The 22630-nt window shown below is 46.0% G+C and overlaps 2 protein-coding genes across 6 annotated transcripts in view; both read right to left on the bottom strand.

The window, feature by feature from the left end:
- Positions 1 to 14599, bottom strand: part of LOC119972306 (zinc finger protein ZFAT-like) — a 152295-nt gene extending 137696 nt beyond the window's left edge. For 2 of the 5 annotated variants that reach the window (XM_038808794.1, XM_038808795.1), the window contains exon 1: positions 5459 to 5867. In XM_038808794.1, coding sequence (XP_038664722.1) covers positions 5459 to 5696 — 238 coding nt within the window. In that variant the 5' untranslated portion in view covers positions 5697 to 5867. Of the gene's footprint in view, positions 1 to 5458; positions 5868 to 9004; positions 9603 to 13958; positions 14031 to 14095 lie in introns of those variants that run through there. The other 3 variants (XM_038808797.1, XM_038808798.1, XM_038808799.1) reach the window with 3 other exon arrangements.
- Positions 14600 to 19845: 5246 nt separating this feature from the next.
- LOC119972124 (vegetative cell wall protein gp1-like) lies at positions 19846 to 20445 on the bottom strand. Its single transcript, XM_038808458.1, has one exon. The coding sequence runs from the start codon at positions 20443 to 20445 to the stop codon at positions 19846 to 19848; it is 600 nt and encodes a 199-aa protein (XP_038664386.1).
- Positions 20446 to 22630: the final 2185 nt, after the last annotated feature.

Here is a 22630-nt window from a genome sequence, read left to right as displayed (position 1 = left end):
CCGATGCCGCAACCCACCCCCCCCCGATGCCGCAACCCACCCCCCCCCCCCGATGCCGCAACCCACCCCCGACACAGAACGGCGTCAACCATCATCAATGGAACAGCGTCAACCATCATCAATGGAACGGCGTCAACCATCATCAATGGTTGACGCCGTTTTAAAGCAACTGTGATTTTCGCCGACGTGACCCGTGGCCTCGTCGGCGGGACTTCGGCCCATCCAGGCCGGGGATTTGTGGAAACTAAAAAAAAAATGAAATCCCGCCGGCGCCAGCTGTTTTCAGAGGCTGCCCCGGTGATTTGCACAGCGCCGATTTTTGGCCTGCGTGGGGTCGGAGAATTTCGCCCCTGGTTCTAGATTTCTTCATTTCCCATTATAAACTCTCCTGTCTCCACTTGTAGCGGGCCCACATTTGTCTTCAGTAATCTTTTCCTTTTTATACAGCGAGCAAATCTTTCTACTGTGGGCGGAAACCAGAGCACCCGGAAGAAACCTAACACAGACATGGGAAAAAAGTGCAAACTCTAGACAGTCATTCAAAGCTAGAATGGAATACAAGTCCCTGGCACTGTGAGGCAAGTGATAACCATTGTCAAGCATGATTTAGTGTGTCAAGCATGATTTAGTGAATCCATACTGACTTGGACCAATCCTGTCCCCGCTTTCCAAATGCTCTCTTATTTCATCTTAAATAATTGACACCAGCATTTTCCCCACCACCGGTTTATAATTCCCTGTTTTCTCTCTCCCTCCTTTTTAAAAAGTGGGGTTACATTAGCTGCCCTCCAATTCTTGGAACTCTTCCAGAGTCTATAGAATGCTGGAAAATGGTCACCAATGTGTCCACTATTTCTAGAGGCACTTCCCTAAGTACTCTGGGATGCAACGCATCAGGCCCTGGGTACTTATCCGGTTTTAAACCCATCAATTTCCCCAATACAATTTCCTGACTAATAAGAATTTCCTTCAGTTCCTCCTTAATGCTAGACACTCTGTCCCCTAGTTATTGTGTCTTCCTTAGTGAAGACAGATCCAAAGGCAGCACGGTAGCATAGAGGTTAGCACAATTGCTTCACAGCTCCAGGGTCCCAGGTTCGATTCCCAGCTTGGGGTCTCTGTCTGTGCAGAGTCTCCACGTTCTCCCCGTGTGTGCGTGGGTTTCCTCCGGGTGCTCCGGTTTCCTCCCACAGTCCAAAGATGTGCAGGTTAGGTGTATTGGCCATGCTAAATTGCCCTTAGCGTCCAAAATTGCCCTTAGTGTTGGGTGGGATTGCTGGGTTATGGGGACAGGGTGGAGGTGCGGGCTTGGTCTGTCCAAGAGCCGGTGCAGACCCGATGGGCCGAATGGCCTCCTTCTGCACTGTAAATTCTATGATTCAAAGTATTTGTTCAACTGGTCTGCCATCTCTTTGTGGCCCATTATGAATTCACCTGATTCTAATTGTAAGGGACCTACATTTGCCTTCACCAGTCCTTTTCTCTTCACATATCTATAGAAGCTTTTGCAGTCAGATTTTATGTTTCCCGCAGACTTACTCTCATATTCTATTTTCCCCTTCCAAATTAAACCCTTTGACCGCCTCTGCTGAATTTTGAATTTGTCCCTGTCCTCAGGCTTGCTGTTTTTTCTGGCCAATTTACATGCCTCCTCTTTGGCTTCAACACTATCCCTGATTTCCCTTGTTAGCCATGGTTATGCCACCTTCCTCATCTTACTCTTGAGCCGGAAAGGGATGTACAATTGTTGAAGTTCATCCATGTGTTGTTTAAATGTCTGCCATTGCCTGTCCACCATCAACTCTATAAGTATCCTTTACCAGCCTATCCTCGCCAATGCACATCTCATACAAAGTCAGCTTTCTTTAAGTTCAGGACCCTAGTCTCAGACTTAATTGTGTCACTCTCCAACTTAATTAAAATTCTACCATATTATGATCACTCTTCCCTAAAGGATCTCGCACCACAACGTTGCTAAATAATCCTCTCTCATTGCACAATACCCAGTCGAAGATGGCCTACTCTATAGTTGGTTCCTCGACATATTGGTCGAGAAAACCATCCCTTATACATTCCAGGAAATCCTCCTCCATCGCATTGCCAGTTTGATTAGCGCAATCAATATGCAGACTGAAGTCACCCATAATACCTGCTGTACCCTTACTGCACGCGTGTCTAATTTTCTGTTTGGTGCCATTCCCAACCTCAGAACTAGTGTTTGGTGGTTTGTACACAACTCCCACTAACTTGTTTTGCCCATTTGAGTTCTGCAGCTCCACCCACACAGATTCCACATCACCCAGGCTAATCTCCTTCCTACTGCAAATTTTGTGGCAGAGTGGGCATGAAGTCACCTGCCCTGCCATTACCTCATGGGAGTCAACGGTCCTGGTGACATATTGAAAAGGACACCCTGCACACATTCACTCATTGCAGGCCATGGGCTCGGCATTACTCTGCCAGCATCCTTACAGCTGCAACTCGTACCAGAGAAGCTCGCAGATGTGAGCAACCACATACAGGAACATACACAAGGGTGTCTTCTAGCATCGTCTTTTGCTCATTTCTAGACAAGCACTGCAGTGCAGGGATTCTATGATTCTACGAATAGTTATGCTTAAAATGGGCCACTTTAGGCAGCACGGTGGCTCAGTGGGTTAGCCGTTGCCTCACGGCGCTGAGGTCCCAGGTTCGATCCCGGCTCTGGGTCACTGTCCGTGTGGAGTTTGCACATTCTCCCCGTGTTTGCGTGGGTTTCGCCCCCACAACCCAAAGATGTGCAGGGTAGGTGAATTGGCCACTCTAAATTGCCCCTTAATTGGAAAAAATGAATTGAGTACACTTTTTTTTTTGAAAAATGTTTTTTAATGGGCCACTTTAACCAGGCTTTCCTGTAAGTTCATTAAATACTAAAAACACGAAGAGGAAGGGGACATAACTATAAGATTCAGGTGGGAGATATAGGAGGAATGTCCGAGGTAGGTTCTTTACTCAGAGAGTGATTAGGGTGTGGAATGGACTGCCTGCTGTGATAGTGGAGTCGGACACTTTAGGAGCTTTCAAGCGGTTATTGGATAGGCACATGGAGCACACACAGGGAGTGGGATAGCTTGATCTTGGTTTCGGACAATGCTCGGCACAACATCGAGGGCCGAAGGGCCTGTTCTATGCTGTACTGTTCTATACATATTATGGTTGGCATAGCAGTGTCCATGTTTGCCAGTCTTTGGCCTTATAACCCTGCTGCCTCTTGCTGCTCAAGATCTTGCGCTGTGTGCTAATTGGTGTTGGGTCCCTAAATCTCGTAATCTGGATGAGAGATTGAGAGAGACAGGATTGTCTGCAGCCTGCATCAATCATGGGACACATCAGTAAACAAACTGAGATGATACATTTAGTGTGCATGTCCATGACATGTTTCCGTCCATCTCTAAAAGCAGGCAAGACTAAAAGCCTTGCGTCTAGTGATGGCATCTCTGCCCCACCACCCCTAAAGGGCAACCAAGGGGTAACCTGGGAAACCAGAGACGGATATCTCCCCTTTCATACATGCATAAGTGAGACAGTCAACCATGCCCATTTGTCTTGGAGGATGGAAGTCGCAGGTTTGTCTAGTGACCACCCTTGCCCAGTTCTTGAATATTTAAGGTTCTGTCTCCCTCACTCTCTCCACCACCCCAAACCCATTCCTCTTGCCCATCCATACCAATTTGCATCAATCCATCAGAGATCATCAGGACCTCTGTATCACGTCAGGAGCACACAAATCTTCAGAATCTCATTTAACATAATCCTTTGTGTGCCACCCCCTCTCCTGTGACACCTTAGCATGTTCCTGACTCAGAACCCAACCGAGCGGAAGCAAGTCAAAGGAAAAATACACTATACATTGAAATTCATGAACACTCAAGCTACTTGAGAATTTTATTTTGCTGTACAATGATGTGGTACAGTAAAAATTTAAGCGATGAGGGAGATTGTCTTCCAGGCCAGTGGATGTCTACAATAACAGTCACTTCTGTTTCTCGTTCATATTTCTTGTCTGGGCCTTGTTACTATTTGACCATCTTATTAACATTTCTTTTTGGCGACCTTGCGACGTTTACATTTTGGCCGTTTCCTTGCTTTTTTGCACTTTGGACGTTTTCGTGCTTTCCGTTTCTTGCAACCCATCGCTGTGTTTGAGCTTGATCCAAGGTTTGAACTTGTCTTGTGGTGCACCTCATATTTATATGGTTTACAAACAAGCTAGCTGCTCGTCACAATGTCAACACCATTGTGATGTCAGTTCAGTTCATTTGCATAGCAGGTTTTTGAGACCAAATATGGTCTTTTTTGGGGGATATTTGCACTGATTATGACGTCAGTGTGAGGCTGCTGCCTTATTAGGCAATAACGTTCATCATTAGCACCCTCTGCATCTCTTAATTTGTGAAATTTCTTAGGTAAAGTCAGCAAAAAAAGAGGAGGCAACCACAAAGGCATGGTACTACACTGGTAATGCCCCAGATAAGTTTACAGAAATTTGAAATTGCAATCAGCGCACATTAATTGCATTTATATTATTTTCCTTCATAACATAAATGTAACAACCCAATTTACCCATTAAAAGTTTCAAATTCCCAGAATTGTCAAATAAAAATGGTAGATGGGATGGGGTTTTAATTGAGATTAGTCTTGGTCTGAAATGCATCTCCGCTTAACAGCAGATATAAGGTAAAAACCTTCAGCTCATTTGGTTTAATTAAAATTCCAAGAGGTGATTTTAAATCTACATCCACAGAGGCATTTGTTTTTCAAGTGAATGGCAAAATTGACCCAAATTATTTGGCTGAAATTAACCATAATTGATATTCTGATCATCAAGCAGCGTCCCAAATGTATATTTATCCAATTCTTCCTTCCCCCCGCTCGGAAATTCCCAGTTTTGGAAAATTACGATTAGCATTGAAAGGTACTGTTTGTCCTGCAGCCCTCCCCAACTATTTGATCCAATGCAATTTCTTGGAAATAAAGATTGCACATAATATCGTAAAAGGTTGAGCAACTTGTCCAATTAAAATAAGCTGATCAAGTAGGTCAACTCACTACAAAGGATTCAAACTTTAGTTCTTGCATTGACACAACAGTAAACATTTGAAGAATTTTCAAAAGGCAAATTTGCCTGAAGGGTTTTCTATAGAACAATATTTATTATATGAAGATTTACAGTATTTTGTTATTCTTTGGTTAAAAAGCATGCCAGATGCATCTGGTGGCAGATTTTCAATATTAATTCTTACTCTACTTATGTTCCTTAATCCAGCGATGGACTCCTAATAGGTTTTGTAGATGAATCAAACTGGCTCTAGATCTAGCACAGCTACAATTCGCTGCGTTAACACAAAGGAAGAAAAATAATTATTCAGGAGTAGATCAAGAGTGAGTGCAGTGAGTCAGGATTATTTTAGACTCCTACCTTCTTCATTTCTCTCAGTCTTTTCAGGTCCGGGAAGAGGCCGTAATGGGACAATCAGTTCATCTGGAGCCAGGCCTTCCTCTGCATGCTTTTCAGAGGCATGAGTTAGTAGCTCATTTCGGCGTGGGGAGTACAGGTTACAGAGTTTGCACATGAAGATGGAAACCAGCTCTGGACAATTGGATGTAGAAAAGAAAAAGTTAGCTACAGAAGAAATGCTCAGCATTAATAAAATCATATATTCTCTGGAAATTCTGGCTGAATAACTATCAATTTAAAAATTGCAGGATATCCCTGGTGGTATGGTGGCACAGTGGATTTTCACTGCTGCCTCACCGCACCAGAGACCTGGGTTCGATTCCAGCATCTGATGACTATCTGTGTAGAGTTTGCACATTCTCCCGTGTCTGTGTGGGTTTCCCCCAGGTGCTCTGGTTTCTTCCCAGTCTAGAGATGTGCGGGTTAGGTGGATTGGTCATAATAAAATTGCCTCATAGTGTCCAAAGATGTGAGGTTGGGAGTGGAGGGGTTGCTCTTTTGGAGGGTTGGTGCACACTCAATGGGCCAAATGGCCTCCTGTAGGGAGATTTGAAAAGAAAATCCCCTAATTTGAAGTTTCCCGTTCATATGCCACTTCTGTGATCCGCATGGCTCACCACGCCTCGCGACATCTTACACGATCTTGCGAGACATCGCAATGCAAATCTCACCCATTGTGGCAAATCTACACATTAGAGCGAGACAGCTAGTCTCACTCCAATATGTGTTCCCAAAATCTAACCAAGACGTGTGATATAACTCCCTTGCCTTGGAGATCTCGGGCAAGTGCCATTCTGTACTGGTCTCCACAAATGGGGACCAGATGTAATGGCACTCATGGCAATCTCCCAGAGGATTTGAGGCCCAAAGTGCATGCCCTCTGAGCAGGGTGGCACCCTGGTACAGCTGGTGCCAGCTGGGCAACCTTGCAGTATCATCTGGGTGCCAGGTTGGTACTGCCAGGGTGTGGAGGGTGCCGGGGGGCCCCCCCAAGGACCTCCTTATAGTGAATTTGGGGACCGCATGAGGTGATCGGGATGCTGTCCAGATCGCTCGCTGCAAAGGAGTTCTGGTAAGTGGAGCTCCTCAGTGCAGAAAACAAAGTGCGGCCTCGTTGGGGAGCTCCCTGCCGAGGCCCCCGATCCACCAGGACAGACGATAGATAGCAGGGTGTTTCTGGGTTCTCCAAACGGTGGGGAACACCTGGCTAATAACACGCGCTGCAGGACTCTGTACCCCTTCGGACAAATCACGTCCTTACCGTGGCTCCCAGTCAAGCAATACCTCAGTTTTAATATCCATAATTTTCAAATTCCTTCATTGCTCCCATCTCTGTAACCTCCTCCTGCCCTTTAATTCCATAGCCTTGCACTTCCATCTCCGTAACCTCCTCCTGCCCTATTCCTCCATAGCCTCTGCCCTACTTGCATCAATCACCTTCGTCACTTCCTCGAAAAACTTGGTCAAGTTAACGAGACACGACCTCCCCTTCAGAAAACCATGCTGCCTCTCGCTAATATGTCCACTTGCTTCCAAATGGGAGCAAATCCTGTCTCAAAGAATCCTATCCAATAATTTTCCTACCACTGATGCAAGGCTCACCGGCTTGTAATTTCCTGTATTATGCTTGCTACCCTTCTTAAACAAAGGAGCAAGATTAGCTATTCTCCAGTCCTCTGGGACCTCACCTGTATCCAGTGAGGATACAAAGGTTCTTGCCAAGGATTTCCTCCCTTGCCTCCCCCAGTATTCTGGAGTAGATGCAATCAGTCCCTGGGGACTAATCTACCTTAATGTTTCTCATGATGCCCAACACCTCCTCCTTTTTGATCTCAATGTGACACAGACTATCTACACATCCTTCTTTAGGCTCATCATCCACCAAGTCCTTCTCTTTGGTGAATACTGATGCAAAGTACTCATTTAGTACCTCGCCCATTTCCTCTGGCTCCACACAAAGGTTCAAACCCCCCCCCCCCCCCCCCCCATGTCCTTGAGTGGGCCAGCCCTTTCCCTAGCTGCCCTCTAGCTCTTTACATACGTATACAAAGCCTTGGAATGTTCCTTACTCATGTTTGCTAATAAAACTTTCATGGCACTTCTTAGCCCACCTGACTGTTTAACTTCCTTCCTACTTTCCTTATATTCCTCACGGGCATCATCTGTTCTCAGCCTTCTAGCCCTTACAAATGCTTCCTTTTGACGAGGCTCACAATATCCCTCGTTATCCAAGGTTCCCAAAATTTGCCATATTTATCCTTCTTCCTCACAGGAACATACCGGTCCAGAATTCCTATCAACTGACATTTGAAAGCCTCCCAGATGCCATATGTTGATTTATTCAGCAAGCCTTTGACAAAGCAGACTGGTGCAGAAGGTGAAGTCTCACGGGATCAGAGGTGAGCTGGTAAGATAGATACAGAACTGGCTCGATCTTTATTCCCCCATTATCAACATCATGGGGGGGGTTGGGTACCACTGACCAGAAACTGAACTGGACCAGCCATATCATACAGTGGCTACAAGAGCAGGTCAGGGGCTGGGAACTCTGAGGCCAGTAACGCATCTTCCAACTCTGCAAAGCCTGTCCAACATCTACAAGTCAGAAGTATGATGGGAGACTCACTTGCCAGGAAAGGTGCAGTTCCAAAAGCACTTAAGAAATTCAAAACCATCCAAGACATAGCAGCTGTCCACCCAATAATTACACCCTCCATACCAGTTAGTGGCAGCAGTGTTAACCATTGACGAGATGCACTGCAGCACCTTGCCACGGTTCCTTTAACAGCACCTTCTAGACCAGTAACATCTACAAGGGCTGCAGATGCATGAGAACACCGATAACTACAAGTTATCCTCCAAGTTACACTACATCCTGATTTGAGACAATATAATCCCCCCTGCACTGTCACTCAGTCAAAATACACACATGAAAAGAATTGAAAAAAGAAGAAACATTCCCCCGAACCCCTGAAAGCATTGGGATATTTGGCAATGCTAGAGATGCAATTTAAATGCATCGTACTGTCTTTTGGTCACCAGAAATTACTTTTAGCTATGAGGAGAGGTTGCATAAACTAGGATTGTTTTTCGTTGAAAAGATGGAGGCTGAGGGGAGACCTGATTGAGGTCTACAAAATTACAAGAGGTATTGACAGGTGAATAGACTGAAGCTTTTTCCCATACTGGAAGACTCAATTATAAGGGGGGGCACAGGTTCAAGGTGAGAAGGGGAAAGTTTAAGGGAGATGTGCGGGGAAGGTTTTTTAGGCAAAGGCTGTGGAGGCTTGTAACTCGTAGCCAGTGGAGATGGTGGAGGAGGCACGATAGCAACATTTAAGATGTATTTTGATATACAGATGAACAGGCGGGGAATGGAGGATACAGATCATTTGGGCAACAAATAGTAGGCCTAAATAAGGAATCTGGATCAATGCAGGCTTAGTGGGGCCAAAGGTCCTGCTCCTGTGCTGTAATGTTTTTTGCATTCAATTATTTATTCCTGACACTCAGTGCTGCTCCGCTCCTGCAGGTGTATATTTATTCCTGACGCTCTGTTTTCCCTCAGTGCTGCCATCTCCTGCAGATGGATATTTATTCCTGTCGCTCTCTCTCTCTCTGTGCTGTCCTCTCCTGCAGATGGATATTTATTCCTGATTCTCTCGGTGCTGCCCTCTCCTGCAGATTGATATTTATTCCTGATTCTCAGTGCTGCCCTCTCCTGCAGATGGACATTTATTCCTGATGCTCTCTCTCTCTCTCTCTGTGCTGCTCCGCTCTTGGAGATGGACATTTATTCCTGATGCTCTCTCTGTGCTGCTCCTCTCTTGCAGTTGGATATTCATTCCTGATGCTCTCTCTCTGTGCTGCCCTCTCCTGGAGATGGATATTTATTCCTGACGCTCTCTGTGCTGCCCTCTCCTGCAGATCGATACTTATTTATTCCTGATTCGCTCTCTCACACTGTTGCCCCTCTCCTGCAGATGGATATTTATTCCTGATGCTCTCGCTCAGTGCTGCCCTCTCCTGCAGATGGATATTTATTCCTGACGCTCCCGCTCAGTGCTGCCCTCTCCTGCAGATGGATATTTATTCATTCCTGATTCTCTCTCTCTTAGTCTCATAGAATTTACAGTGCAAAAGGAGGCCATTCAGCCTATCGAGTCTGCACCGGCCCGTGGAAAGAGCACCCTACCCAAGCCCACACCATCAATCTATCCCCGGAACCCCACCCAACCTTATTGGACACTAAGGACAATTTATCATAGCCAATCCACCTGCATATCTTTGGACTGTGGGAGGAAACTGGAGCACCCGGAGGAAACTCACAGACATGGGGATAACGTGCAGACTCCGCACAGTGACCCAAGCTGGGAATTGAAGCTGGGACTCTGGAGCTGTGAAGCAACTGTGATAACCACTATGCTACCATGCTACCCCTCTGTCACACATGCACTGTTGCCCCTCCTGCAGATGGATATTTATTTTTTCCTGATACACACCCATTCCCTCAGTTGCCCCTCTCCTGCAGATGGATATTTATTTATTCCTGATACACACCCATCCCCTCAGTTGCCCCTCTCCTTCAGATGGTTATTTATTTATTCCTAATTCTCTCTCACACACTGCTGTCCCCCTCCATAGATGGATTTTTATCACTGATATTCTCAGTTGCCCCTCCTGCAGATGGATATTTATTTATTCCTGATAGCTCTCGGTGTTGTCTCCCTCAATAGATGGACTTGTAATACTTATATTCTCTCTCAGTTGCCCCTCCTGCAGCTGGATATTTATTCCCGATTCTCTCACACACACACTCTCTCTCTCTCTCTCTCTCTCTCACACACACAGAGTTGCCCCTCCTGCAGATGGATATTTATTCCTGATACTCTCTCTCTCACACACAGTTGCCCCTCCTGCAGATGGATATTTATTTGATTCTCTCTTCAGAAACACACAATTGCCCCTCCTGCAGATGGACATTTATTCTGATTCTCTCTCTCTCACACACACACACACACACACACACACACACACACAGTTGCCCCTCCTGCAGGTTGATATTTATTCCTGATTCTCTCTCTCACACACACACTCTCTCACAGAGTTGCCCCTCCTGCAGATGGATATGTATTCCTGATTCTCTCTCACAGACACACACATACACGCACACAGTTGCCCCTCCTGCAGGTGGATATTTATTCTCGATTCTCAGAGTTGCCCCTCCTGTAGGTGGATGTTTATTCCTGATCTTCTCTCTCTCAGAGAGTTGCCCCTCCTGCAGATGGATATGTATTCCTGATTCTCTCTCACAGACACACACACTCTCTCGCAGAGTTGCCCCTCCTACAGGTGGATATTTATTCCTGATTCTCACAGTTGCCCCTCCTGCAGATGGATATTTATTCCTGATTCTCTCTCTCTCCCTCTGACAGTTGCCCCTCCTGCAGATGGATATTTATTCCTGATACTCTGACACACATAGTTGCTCCTCCTGCAGATGGATATTTATTCGATACTCCCTCCTGCAGATGGATATTTATTCGATACTCCCTCCTGCAGATGGATATTTATTCGATACTCCCTCCTGCAGATGGATATTTATTCGATACTCCCTCCTGCAGATGGATATTTATTCCTGATATTCTCTTTCTCTCTGTTGCCCCTCCTGCAGATGGATATTTATTCCTGATATTCTCTCTCTCTCTCTCTCACAGTTGCCCCTCCTGCAGATGGATATTGATTCCTGATATTCTTTCTCTCTCCCTCAGTTGCCCCTCCTGCAGATGGATATTTATTCCTGATTCTCTCTCACACAGTTGCCCCTCCTGCAGATGGATATTTATTTGATTCTCTTCCGAAACACACAATTGCCCCTCCTGCAGATGGACATTTATTCTGATTCTCTCTCTCTCTCACACACACACACACAGTTGCCCCTCCTGCATGTGGATATTTATTCCTGATTCTCTGTCAGAGTTGCCCCTCCTGCAGATGGATATGTATTCCTGATTCTCTCAGACACACACACACTCTCACACACACACAGTTGCCCCTCCTGCAGATGGATATTTATTCCTGATTCTCTCTCACAGTTGCCCCTCCTGCAGCTGGATATTTATTCCTGATTCTCTCACACACACACACTCTCTCTCTCACACAGAGTTGCCCCTCCTGCAGATGGATATTTATTTGATTCTCTCTTCAGAAACACACAATTGCCCCTCCTGCAGAAGGACATTTATTCTGATTCTCTCTCTCTCTCACACACACACACACAGTTGCCCCTCCTGCAGGTGGTTATTTATTCCTGATTCTCAGAGTTGCCCCTCCTGCAGATGGATATGTATTCCTGGTTCTCTCTCACAGACACACACACACACACTCTCAGAGTTGCCCCTCCTACAGGTGGATATTTATTCCTGATTCTCTCACAGGTGCCCCTCCTGCAGATGGATATTTATTCCTGATTCTCTCTCTCTCCCTCTCTGACAATTGCCCCTCCTGCAGATGGATATTTATTCCTTGTACTCTCTCTGACACACATAGTTGCTCCTCCTGCAGATGGATATTTATTCGATACTCCCTCCTGCAGATGGATATTTATTCGATACTCCCTCCTGCAGATGGATATTTATTCGATACTCCCTCCTGCAGATGGATATTTATTCCTGATATTCTCTCTCTCACACAGTTAACCCTCCTGCAGATGGATATTGATTCCTGATATTCTTTCTCTCTCCCTCAGTTGCCCCTCCTGCATATGGATATTTATTCCTGATTCTCTCTCAGACAGTTGCCCCTCCTGCAGATGGATATTTATTCCTGATACTCTCTCTCACACAGTTGCCCCTCCTGCAGATGGATATTTATTCCTGATTCTCTCAACAGTTGCCCCTCCTGCAGATGGATATTTATTCCTGATTCTCTCTTCAGAAACACACAATTGCCCCTCCTGCAGATGGACATTTATTCTGATTCTCTCTCTCTCTCTCTCTCTCACACACACACACACACAGTTGCCCCTCCTGCATGTGGATATTTATTCCTGATTCTCTGTCAGAGTTGCCCCTCCTGCAGATGGATATGTATTCCTGATTCTCTCTCAGACACACACACTCTCACACACACAGTTGCCCCTCCTGCAGATGGATATTTATTCCTGATTCTCTCTCACACACAGTTGCCCCTCCTGCAACTGGATATTTATTCCTGATTCTCTCACACACACACACTCTATCTCTCTCTCACAGAGTTGCCCCTCCTGCAGATGGATATTTATTCCTGATACTCTCTCTCACACACACAATTGCCCCTCCTGCAGATGGATATTTATTTGATTCTCCCTTCAGAAACACACAATTGCCCCTCCTGCAGATGGACATTTATTCTGATTCTCTCTCTCTCTCACTCACACACACACACAGTTGCCCCTCCTGCAGGTGGTTATTTATTCCTGATTCTCTCTCACAGACACACACACACTCGCCCCTCCTGCAGATGGATATTTATTCCTGATACTCTCTCTCACACACACAAACACACACAGTTGCCCCTCCTGCAGATGGATATTTATTTGATTCTCCCTTCAGAAACACACAATTGCCCCTCCTGCAGATGGACATTTATTCTGATTCTCTCTCTCACTCACACACACACACACACACACACACACACAGTTGCCCCTCCTGCAGGTGGTTATTTATTCCTGATTCTCTCTCACAGACACACACACACACTCTCACACACAGTTGCCCCTCCTGCAGATGGATATTTATTCCTGATTCTCTCTCACACACACAGTTGCCCCTCCTGCAGCTGGATATTTATTCCTGATTCTCTCTCACACACTCTCTCTCACACACACACACACACACACAGAGTTGCCCCTCCTGCAGATGGATATTTATTCCTGATTCTCTCTCACACACAGTTGCCCCTCCTGCAGATGGATATTTATTCCTGATTCTCTCTCACACAATTGCCCCTCCTGCAGCTGGATATTTATTCCTGATTCTCTCTCTCACACACACTCTCTCTCTCTCTCTCTCACACACACACACACACACACACACACACAGAGTTGCCCCTCCTGCAGATGGATATTTATTCCTTATTCTCTTTCACACACAGAGTTGCCCCTCCTGCAGATGGATATTTATTCCTGATTCTCTCTCACAGACACACTCACTCTCTCTCTCTCTCTCTCTCACACACACACAGAGAGAGATAGTTGCCCCTCCTGCAGGTGGATACACTCTGACTGCAGTCCCAGGAGCAGGCACGAGGGGGGCGGGCCTTGGCGGGGCTGCGGCCAATCGGCGCCCGGGCCGAGCTGCCAATCACACCGCGGCCGGCGGTTGACGGGGGTACCGGTGACTTTTTAAAACAACAAACCGGCCCAACTTTTATGGTTAAGAGTTTTCACGTCTCTGACTCGCCATCCAATTCGCATAATTACGGGAGAAGTTTTTTTTTGAAGGTGTGTCAGGAAGGGAGCTCTCGGTCGGTCCCGGCCTCAGCTGGCAGCGCGCGCTACTTTTACCTTTCAAAAAAACAAGACAAGAAAAGGAAAATGGCCCAGTCGCCAATTCTCACCTGGCGTCCGCTGATCCATCAGTTCAGATAAAAATGCATGTGGCTATAATTCTAACTATATTTGGGTGTTGACCGCGGCTTGATCATTGTGTTCAAATTTAAAAATATATATTTTTTCACTTTCTGACGAATCTGCGGAAGAAATATGGCGGCTCCCCTTACCCGGCGTGCAGCGCGGGAGCCGAGGAGCTCCGCGTGGGGAAGGGACAAGAGGCGACTCCCAGGCAGCTTCTCCCCTTCTTGTTATCCAGTCCTCCCACAGCGCAGCTGGAGGACCAGCTTGCTGTTCCAACAAAGCAACGCTTGCCCAGTGACCCCGCCCCAGTGTTTGGAGAGCATTGTAACCGTCTTGGTTTCAGTTTATTTCAAGGTTAAAAGTATATGTTTAAACATGCTTGAGTTGCCTGTGGGAAAGACGTGACTGTGCCCCACACCATTTGTTTTTTTTTGGAATTAGCAATACTGAAAAATTACAATGTTGAATATCCCACACAATTGTGATACCCAGAGCGAAAAAAAAAAACCAAAACAACACACATATTCTTTTAAGGTCAAATACTGCGGATGCTGGAAATCTGAAATAAAAATAGGAAATGCCGGATAAACTCACTTTCCGACACGGAAAGGTCGTACGGACTCTAAACGTTAACCGTGTTTCTCCACAGATGCTGCCAGACCCGCAGAGTTTATCCAGCGTTTTTTGTTTTTACTATGCATTTTGTTTTGGCTTCTGGTTCCTAGCAGCTCAAAATAGTCACACCTTTGGATTGAAAATGCAGGATAAGATAGTATTTTTTTTACAGCTCTCTGTGTGACTGGTAGCCTGATACAGAATGTGGCGGGCACTACTGATGTATATATGCATAATAATTAGTTCCGAGCTCTTTATGAACAATATAATATCCCTTTCTTTAAAAATAATATTGGATTGGATTGGATTTGTTTATTGTCACGTGTACCGAGGTACAGTGAAAAGTATTTTTCTGCAAGCAGCTCAACAGATCATTCAGTACATGGAAGAAAAGGGAATTAAACAAAATTCAAGAAAATACATGAGAATACATAATAGGGCAACACAAGATATACAATGTAACTACATAAGCATTGGCATCGGTTGAAGCATACAGGGTGTAGTGTTAATGAGGTCAGTCAATAAGAGGGTCATTTAGGAGTCTGGTGACAGTGAGGAAGAAGCTGTTTTTGAGTCTGTTCGTGCGTGTTCTCAGACTTCTGAATCTCCTGCCCGATGGAAGAAGTTGGAAGAGTGAGTAAGCCGGGTGGGAGGGATCCTTGATTATGCTGCCCGCTTTCCCCCGGCAGCGGGAGGTGTAGATGGAGTCCATGGATGGGAGGCAGGTTCGTGTGATGGACTGGATGGTACAGTATTCATGACTCTCTGAAGTTCCTTGCGGTCCTGGGCCGAGCAGTTGCTTTCTTATAATGCTTTCTTATCAATATAACCGCCAGTCATTAATGCTTTTATTATAGCCAGATAAAGAAGATTAATAATTGACTTTTATAATTAAACTAAACACCTTTAAAGTCTGTTATAGCTTATTTACGTATCGCAAAACATTAATCGTGCTGTTGCTTAGATGGTAGGTTGTTGTGCATCCAACTTGTACCCTTGACACTCCTAGCCCTCAGTGATGAATTGGCACACTGCACAGACAATGTTGTGAATGTTGATTTTGGTATTGTTGGAGTCATCCTGGATGCCACTAACGTGTTGTTTGCTGATGACATTGATGGTGCACTGAACCATGGAACTCCCTACGTTGCAGAAGGAGGCCATTCGGCAAATCGAGTCTGCACCCACCCTCTGAAAAGGCACGCTACCTAGGCCCACTCCCCTGCCGTAGCCCCATAATCCCATCTGACCTGCTCCTCTTTTGACAGAAGGGCTATTTATAGCATAGCCAATCCACCTAACATGCACATCTTTGGACCGTGGGAAGAAACCAGAGTACCCGGAGGAAACCCATGCAGATAGGAATATACATGCAGACAGCGGGAGACCATGCAAACTCCACACAGTCACTCAATGCTGGAATTGAACCCAGGTCCCTGGACCTGTGAGGCAGCAGTGCTGACCACTGTGCCACCGTGCTGCCAACTGCGTGGTGATGATGATGTTGATGTTGTCTTGCTGGTTAGTGTGTTGCTGATGTCATTGATGATCTTTTCTAGTTTTCCAGCTGAGTTGTAGGTTGAATACGGACTCCGTCCCTTCTCATTTTCTTAATGCTTTTGGCATTACTGTGTGTATGACCTTGGAGTCTTAGCGTCACCAACGACCTTTGCTGTATTAGATCATTATTCACGTTCAATTTGTCTTCCCAACAATTTAGGCTGGAATTTGGTATGTTGACCTCTGTCAATGAGCTATATGGAATTAATTTGATATTTCATTGGCTGGTTTCACAGTCAACATTTTAAAAGGGACATTTCACTGAAAAACAATGACATTAACCACGGTGCTACCGTGCCAGAACGTGACTTCCGGGGTCCATTTCTCTCTATTTCCATCCTATTCATCATGCATGATGTTGGTGATGCTGAGACTCCAAGGTCATACACACAGTAATGCCAAAAGCATTAACAAATGAGAAGGAACGGAGTCCGTATTCAACCTACAACTCAGCTGGAAAACCAGAAAAGATAATCCTATTCATGCATTCGTCAAGATGCCTCTTAATCATCGTATCTGCGTCCACCACTTCCCCTGGCAGCGAGTTCCAGGCACTCACCACCTTCTGTATAAAAAAAACTTGCCTCGCACATCTTCTCTAAACTTTTCCACTTGCTGTCCCCTAGTAATTGATTTTTCCACCCCGGGAAAAAGCGTCTGACTATCGCTGTATCCATGCCAAGCATAATTTTGTAAACCTCTATCAGGTTGCCCCTCAACCTTCGTTGTTCCAGGGAAAACAATCCGAGTTCATCCAACCTATCGTCATAGCTAATACCCTCCATACCAGACAACATCCTGGTAAACCACTTCTGTATCTTCTCTAAAGCATCCACATCCTTCTGGTAGTGTGGCGCCCAGAATTGTACGCAATATTCCAAATGTGGCCTAACTAAGGTTCTGTTCAGCTGCAACGTGACCTGCCAATTTTTATACTCAGTGCCCCAGCTGTTCAAGGCAAACATGCCATATGCCTTCTTGACTACCTCCTCCAACTGCGTTGCCACTCTGTGGACCTGTACACCCATATCTCTCCAATACCCGTAAGGGTTCTGCCATTTACTGTTTAAGTACTGTTTAGACGTGTAAGGATTGATCTTTTCAACACATTTTCGAAAGGTACACTAGACTCTCTTTGTCTTTAGTTCCCCCCATAGTGCTCTGTCAATGACATTCCTGTCACTGCCTCAATCTATAATAATGTTCACTTCAACACCACCAACAATTACTGGAACGTTCTCATTATTTCTCGCATTGTCAGAAAACATCTACCTTAATTGTGTTCTCGCACTCTGCATCTTCTTCAACACTTCTCACAGATGAGCTACTTTCATTCCTCTTTCCTTCATCTGGTTTGCCCAGCTTACCTTTCTGGTCAACTCACCTTCTGCACTTCTTGTCAAAATGGGCTTTTCCCCCACATTTCCCTTGGCAGGACAACAGGCATAACTTCCATAGGTCCCCAAGTTGTCACATCTGAATCTCTGCTTTAGATCTTTACCTTTACACATACCTAGATTCCGTTATGCCACCCGGTTAACCTCAACTTTTGTTGTGCAAATGGGATGAAGGGAAATTGTCTATCCCTTGAATGTAGCAGTTGCGTTGGAAGCAAAGTTGTATTGGATTTGTTTATTGTCACGTGTGCCGAGGGACAGTGAAAAGATCATTTGTACATGTAAAGAAAATACGTAATAGGGTCATACAAGGTACACAATGTAAATACATAGACACCGGCGTCGGGTGAAGCACACAGGAGTTAGTATTTATCAGATCAGTCCATAAGAGGGTCGTTTAGGCGGCTTGTAACAGCGGGGAAGAAGCTGTTTTTAAATTTGTGCGTGTTCTCAGACTTCTGTATCTGCTGCCCGATGGAAGAAGTTGGACGAGTGAGTAAGCCGTGTGGGAGCGGTCTTTGATTATACTGCCCGCTTTCCCAATCTGGTGTTTTAAGACTTCTTACTGTGCTGTCCCAAGGCAGCGGGAGGTGTGGATAGAGTCAATGATGTGAGGCGGATTTGTGCGATGGCCGTGTTCACGACTCTCTGAAGTTTCTTGCGGTCTTGGGCCGAGCAGTTGCCATACCAGGCTGTGATGCAGCCAGATAGGATGTTTTGTATCATACATCTGTAAAAGTTGGGAAGAGTCATTGGGAAGTTCTCATTCCAAGAGGTTTTGGAGCTTTGATATGATCTTGGCTGGGATTATGGTGTTGAAGGCGGAGCTGTAGTCAATAAATAGGAGTCTGATGTAGGAGTCATTGTCGAGATGTTCCAGGGATGAGTGTAGGACCAGGGAGATGGCGTCTGCTGTGGACCGGTTGCGGTGGTATGCGTATTGCAGTGGATCTGGGCATTCTGGGAGTATAGAGTTGATATGCCTCATGACCAACCTCTCGAACCACTTCATTACAATCGACATCAGGGCCATTGGACGGGAGTCATTGAGGCGCATTGCCTCAGTGTCATCTAACATCATGCCACTTCCTCTTTCCAGCAGATTACGCGTCAATTTACCTGACTTGCAATGTTGAACTCCCTGATCTATTTGGTTATTTACACTGTCAAAACATAATTGCATCTGTGTGATGCCTACCTCAAGCATTGGGTTACTGATTTCTCCTCTTTCCATCTCATTTGATGGAAAACACATCTTTGGAATTTGGCATCACCACGTAATGGTTCTTCAAAGCTCTTTCACTGTAGGTTCATAATCCACCTTTTCTCCCATATCAGGCAATGCCTTGAAAGTCTCCCACAACAAAGTTCCACGTAGCACAACAATAAAGCCCATCGCTGTGCTTTCTGAACCACTATTGCCTCATACAAAACCAGACTGTGACCGTCAACAAATGCTGCTTTGGTGCAAGTTTGCCCAAATGTGGAAATGTGGCTCTGATGCGGTGGAACCCAAGGTGGGTCAAGGGGATCAGTGCATAACTAAGGTGCCTCCAAAGTCATCGCTTCTCGGCCTTTTGGCTAAGATTGAGCGTAGATTGAGCCTTTTGGCTCAGATCTGGTATGTCTCCTTTATGGGGACCATGAATTGGATTCAATTTGAATTGTTTTTAGGAGCAGGCAAAGAGCTGGATTAGGGGTTCGCCTCTGTCCACACTCTGAGCCCTGGCTGTGTAACTAAGATAAAGTAATATTAAAAAAAAAAGGTGCCTCCAAAGTCCATTGGAAGGTCCCTCTTCCCTCCACAATTCAAATCCTGCCCCCCTCAATGATAATTAGGGGCATTCCCCCCACCAACCACAAGATTAACAGGTTACCCCCCACAGCATGCATGCATGAGGGTGACCTGCCCCCATTCCCACCGACCCCCCATCAGACCTTCCTACCAGAAACCCCCATCAGTCAACCCACCAGTCCACTCATCAGAAACGCCCTCCAGAGACACGCATCAGAGACACGCATCGGAGAGCTTTGTTTATTTATCTTGCCCCTCACACTTGATAAGCATCACAATGACCTTGCTTTGATACTAACCACAATGTTTATAAACACTCTTGCTACGATTGACAGGTCCTCATCACACCAAAAGGAACTAGGTGCTTTCACTTCCTCTTTTTCTCAGCAGAAAACTGTTGGAGTTCTGATGGCGGTATCTCTGATGGGGGTATCTCTGATGGCGGTATCTCTGATGGGGCGGTCTCTGATGGAGGTGTCTCTGATGGCGGTATCTCTGATGGAGGTGTCTCTGATGGAGGTGTCTCTGAAGGAGGTCTCTCTGATGGAGGTATCTCTGATGGGGGTATCTCTGATGGCGGTATCTCTGATGGGGGTATCTCTGATGGGGGTGTCTCTGATGAAGGTGTCTCTGATGGAGGTATCTCTGATTGGGGTATCTCTGATGGGGTGGTCTCTGATGGGGTTGTCTCTGATGGGGGTATCTCTGATGGCGGTATCTCTGATGGGGCGGTCTCTGATGGAGGTGTCTCTGATGGAGGTGTCTCTGATGGAGGTGTTTCTGATGGAGGTGTCTCTGATGGAGTGTCTCTGATGGAGGTCTCTCTGATGGAGGTCTCTCTGATGGAGGTTTCTCTGATGGAGGTGTCTCTGATGGAGGTCTCTCTGATGGAGGTTTCTCTGATGGAGGTCTCTCTCATGGGGTGGTCTTTCATGGGGTGGTCTCTCATGGGAGTCTCTGATGGCATCTCTGATCTCTGTTGGGCATTTCTGACGGGGTTCTGATGGGGGGGTCTGTTTGGGGATGTCGGGTAACCCTCATAAGTACGTGCTGTGGGGGGCGACACATTATTCCCGTAGTGGGGGGAGGATGCCCCTACTGGTCAGTGGGGGGGGAGGGGCAGGATCTGTGGTGTGGGGAGTGAGCCCGCTGCCAGACCTGAGTATTGGGCCGCCATTTTGAGCGGGATTCTGGCGGAACCTGGTGAGCTCACCTCCATACATAATTAGCATGGTTAAGGAAAGAGATCCGCAAACCGGACCCCGCTCTGAAATTAAATGAAAAATGAAAATCGCATATTGTCACGAGTAGGCTTCAAGTGAAGTTACTGTGAAAAGACCCTAGTCGCCACATTCCGGCGCCTGTTCGGGGAGGCTGTTACGGGAATCCAACCGTGCTGCTGGCCTGCTTGGTCTGCTTTCAAAGTCAGTGATTTAGCCCAGTGTGCTAAACAGCCCCTGAGTGCCAGCAGAGACCAATAGCAATCCTCTACTGGCAGGAGCACGCAGGATCCAAGATGGAGAAATCAGACCCTGGAGTAGGGTCAGTGACTCAGAGGCAGATCTGCTACCGCATGAGCCACAGTTGACACAGTTGAGGTAGATGATCAGCCATAATCTAAGCCACGGTATTCCGTGCTCCTATCTCTGATGTTCCTATGAGGTGCATTACAATATGCTCATTGCTTACAGTAATGTGGCTAAGATTAAAAATATCAAATCTGCCGACAATGTGCCAATGTTCCCTTGAGAATCTTTTAAGAGTAAGGTCCACTGTGGGCAGAATTTCCTGAGGCCTTGGGTCTCACCAGCTGGGCCTTGTTTATAAGTGATTCATAAACCTTAACTTACTCCATGTTCTCAGTAACTATTTTCCCAAGGGATTAATCTCCTTCCCAAACTCCTTATCCCTTGTTGCACGTTTTACTTGAGTGTAATTCGCGTTTATTGGAGTGTATTAACACGCCTCCGTTTAAAGGCCGTGTGCTTAACACTGTTAGGCTCTGTATGTGTATTTTCAGCTCGGGAGTCGCCAGGTGTCGTATAAACACCTCACAAATATTCCAAGGTCAGGTTCAAAGTAATAAAACTATACACCGATTAGTAAGTTCCAACGATCAATATTTATTATACAAATATAATAAATACGCATGCACACGCTAAAGACTAATACCTATTTCTACTATTAAACGACTAAATACTTATCTAAGTGGAAACCAGCAAGGTCAGGGGACAAGGCCTTTGGTCCTTTCTTAGCTGCACCTTCTGTTCGTTCTTAGAAGAGTACTGTATAAGTTCACGTAGCGAGCGTCGTTTTGGGACTTACTGAACGATGGCTGGTGCTCAACGGCTGGTGATGGAAGACAGGATCTGGAGACTGGAGTCGAAGTCGAAACAGCAAGCCGGAGTAACAAAACAGCGGAGCCGGAGCAAAACTGATCAAGCCGGAGCACGAACAGACAGGACCATGTGTGGGGGTCTATCTTTATAGTGGTCCCCAATGTCCGTGCCTTTTCGGGGCGGGCTTTACCTTCCATGCATTGATTGGATCAATTCTCAATCAATGTCTCACTAATTCCCCAATCTGAGGGTCCCTTCTTGATGGGTGGGGCGGTCTCTAGGGTCTTTTGAGATGGATACTTTTGGTGCCGTTTTGTCTGGGCCTTCACTTAAAGTATCTATTCAAAACCAAATGTTGCTATTGTGTGTGCCCAGATCTGGATTGCCTCATTAATATGCAAAGCGTTTTGCTATTAACACCTTTGGTTGAGATCTTCCACCTGGCCAGAAACTAGTTTTGCTGCGTGCAAAATGCTAATCACTCTTTGCAGACTGCTTGTCTTGGCTAAACTGCTTTCTCCCTGCAGTCTTAGCAGTTCTCCATTTTGTTAGCCCAGTGTCCATCTTAGGTGGCTACATTCCCTCCTTGTGATCCTCACAATCAAAAATATTGTGAAGGATCACCTATGCACGTTGCTTCGAGTGCTTCTGGGTGCCTTCTTTGTGTTCCCTGACCTCGGTCAGTTCCTGAGCGTCTACTCTGTCCTTGACTATGGGAAGAAAATCTTTTACCTGACATCTCTACTTGGCGCTATGTCAAAAGGGACATGCATTACCAAAACCGGGAACCTCTACCTATCACAACTATCCTTA

Source organism: Scyliorhinus canicula, chromosome 10, assembly GCF_902713615.1.
Source record: "Scyliorhinus canicula chromosome 10, sScyCan1.1, whole genome shotgun sequence".
Classification (NCBI taxonomy): Eukaryota; Metazoa; Chordata; class Chondrichthyes; order Carcharhiniformes; family Scyliorhinidae; genus Scyliorhinus; species Scyliorhinus canicula.
This window is presented reverse-complemented; position numbering and strand designations above follow the sequence as displayed.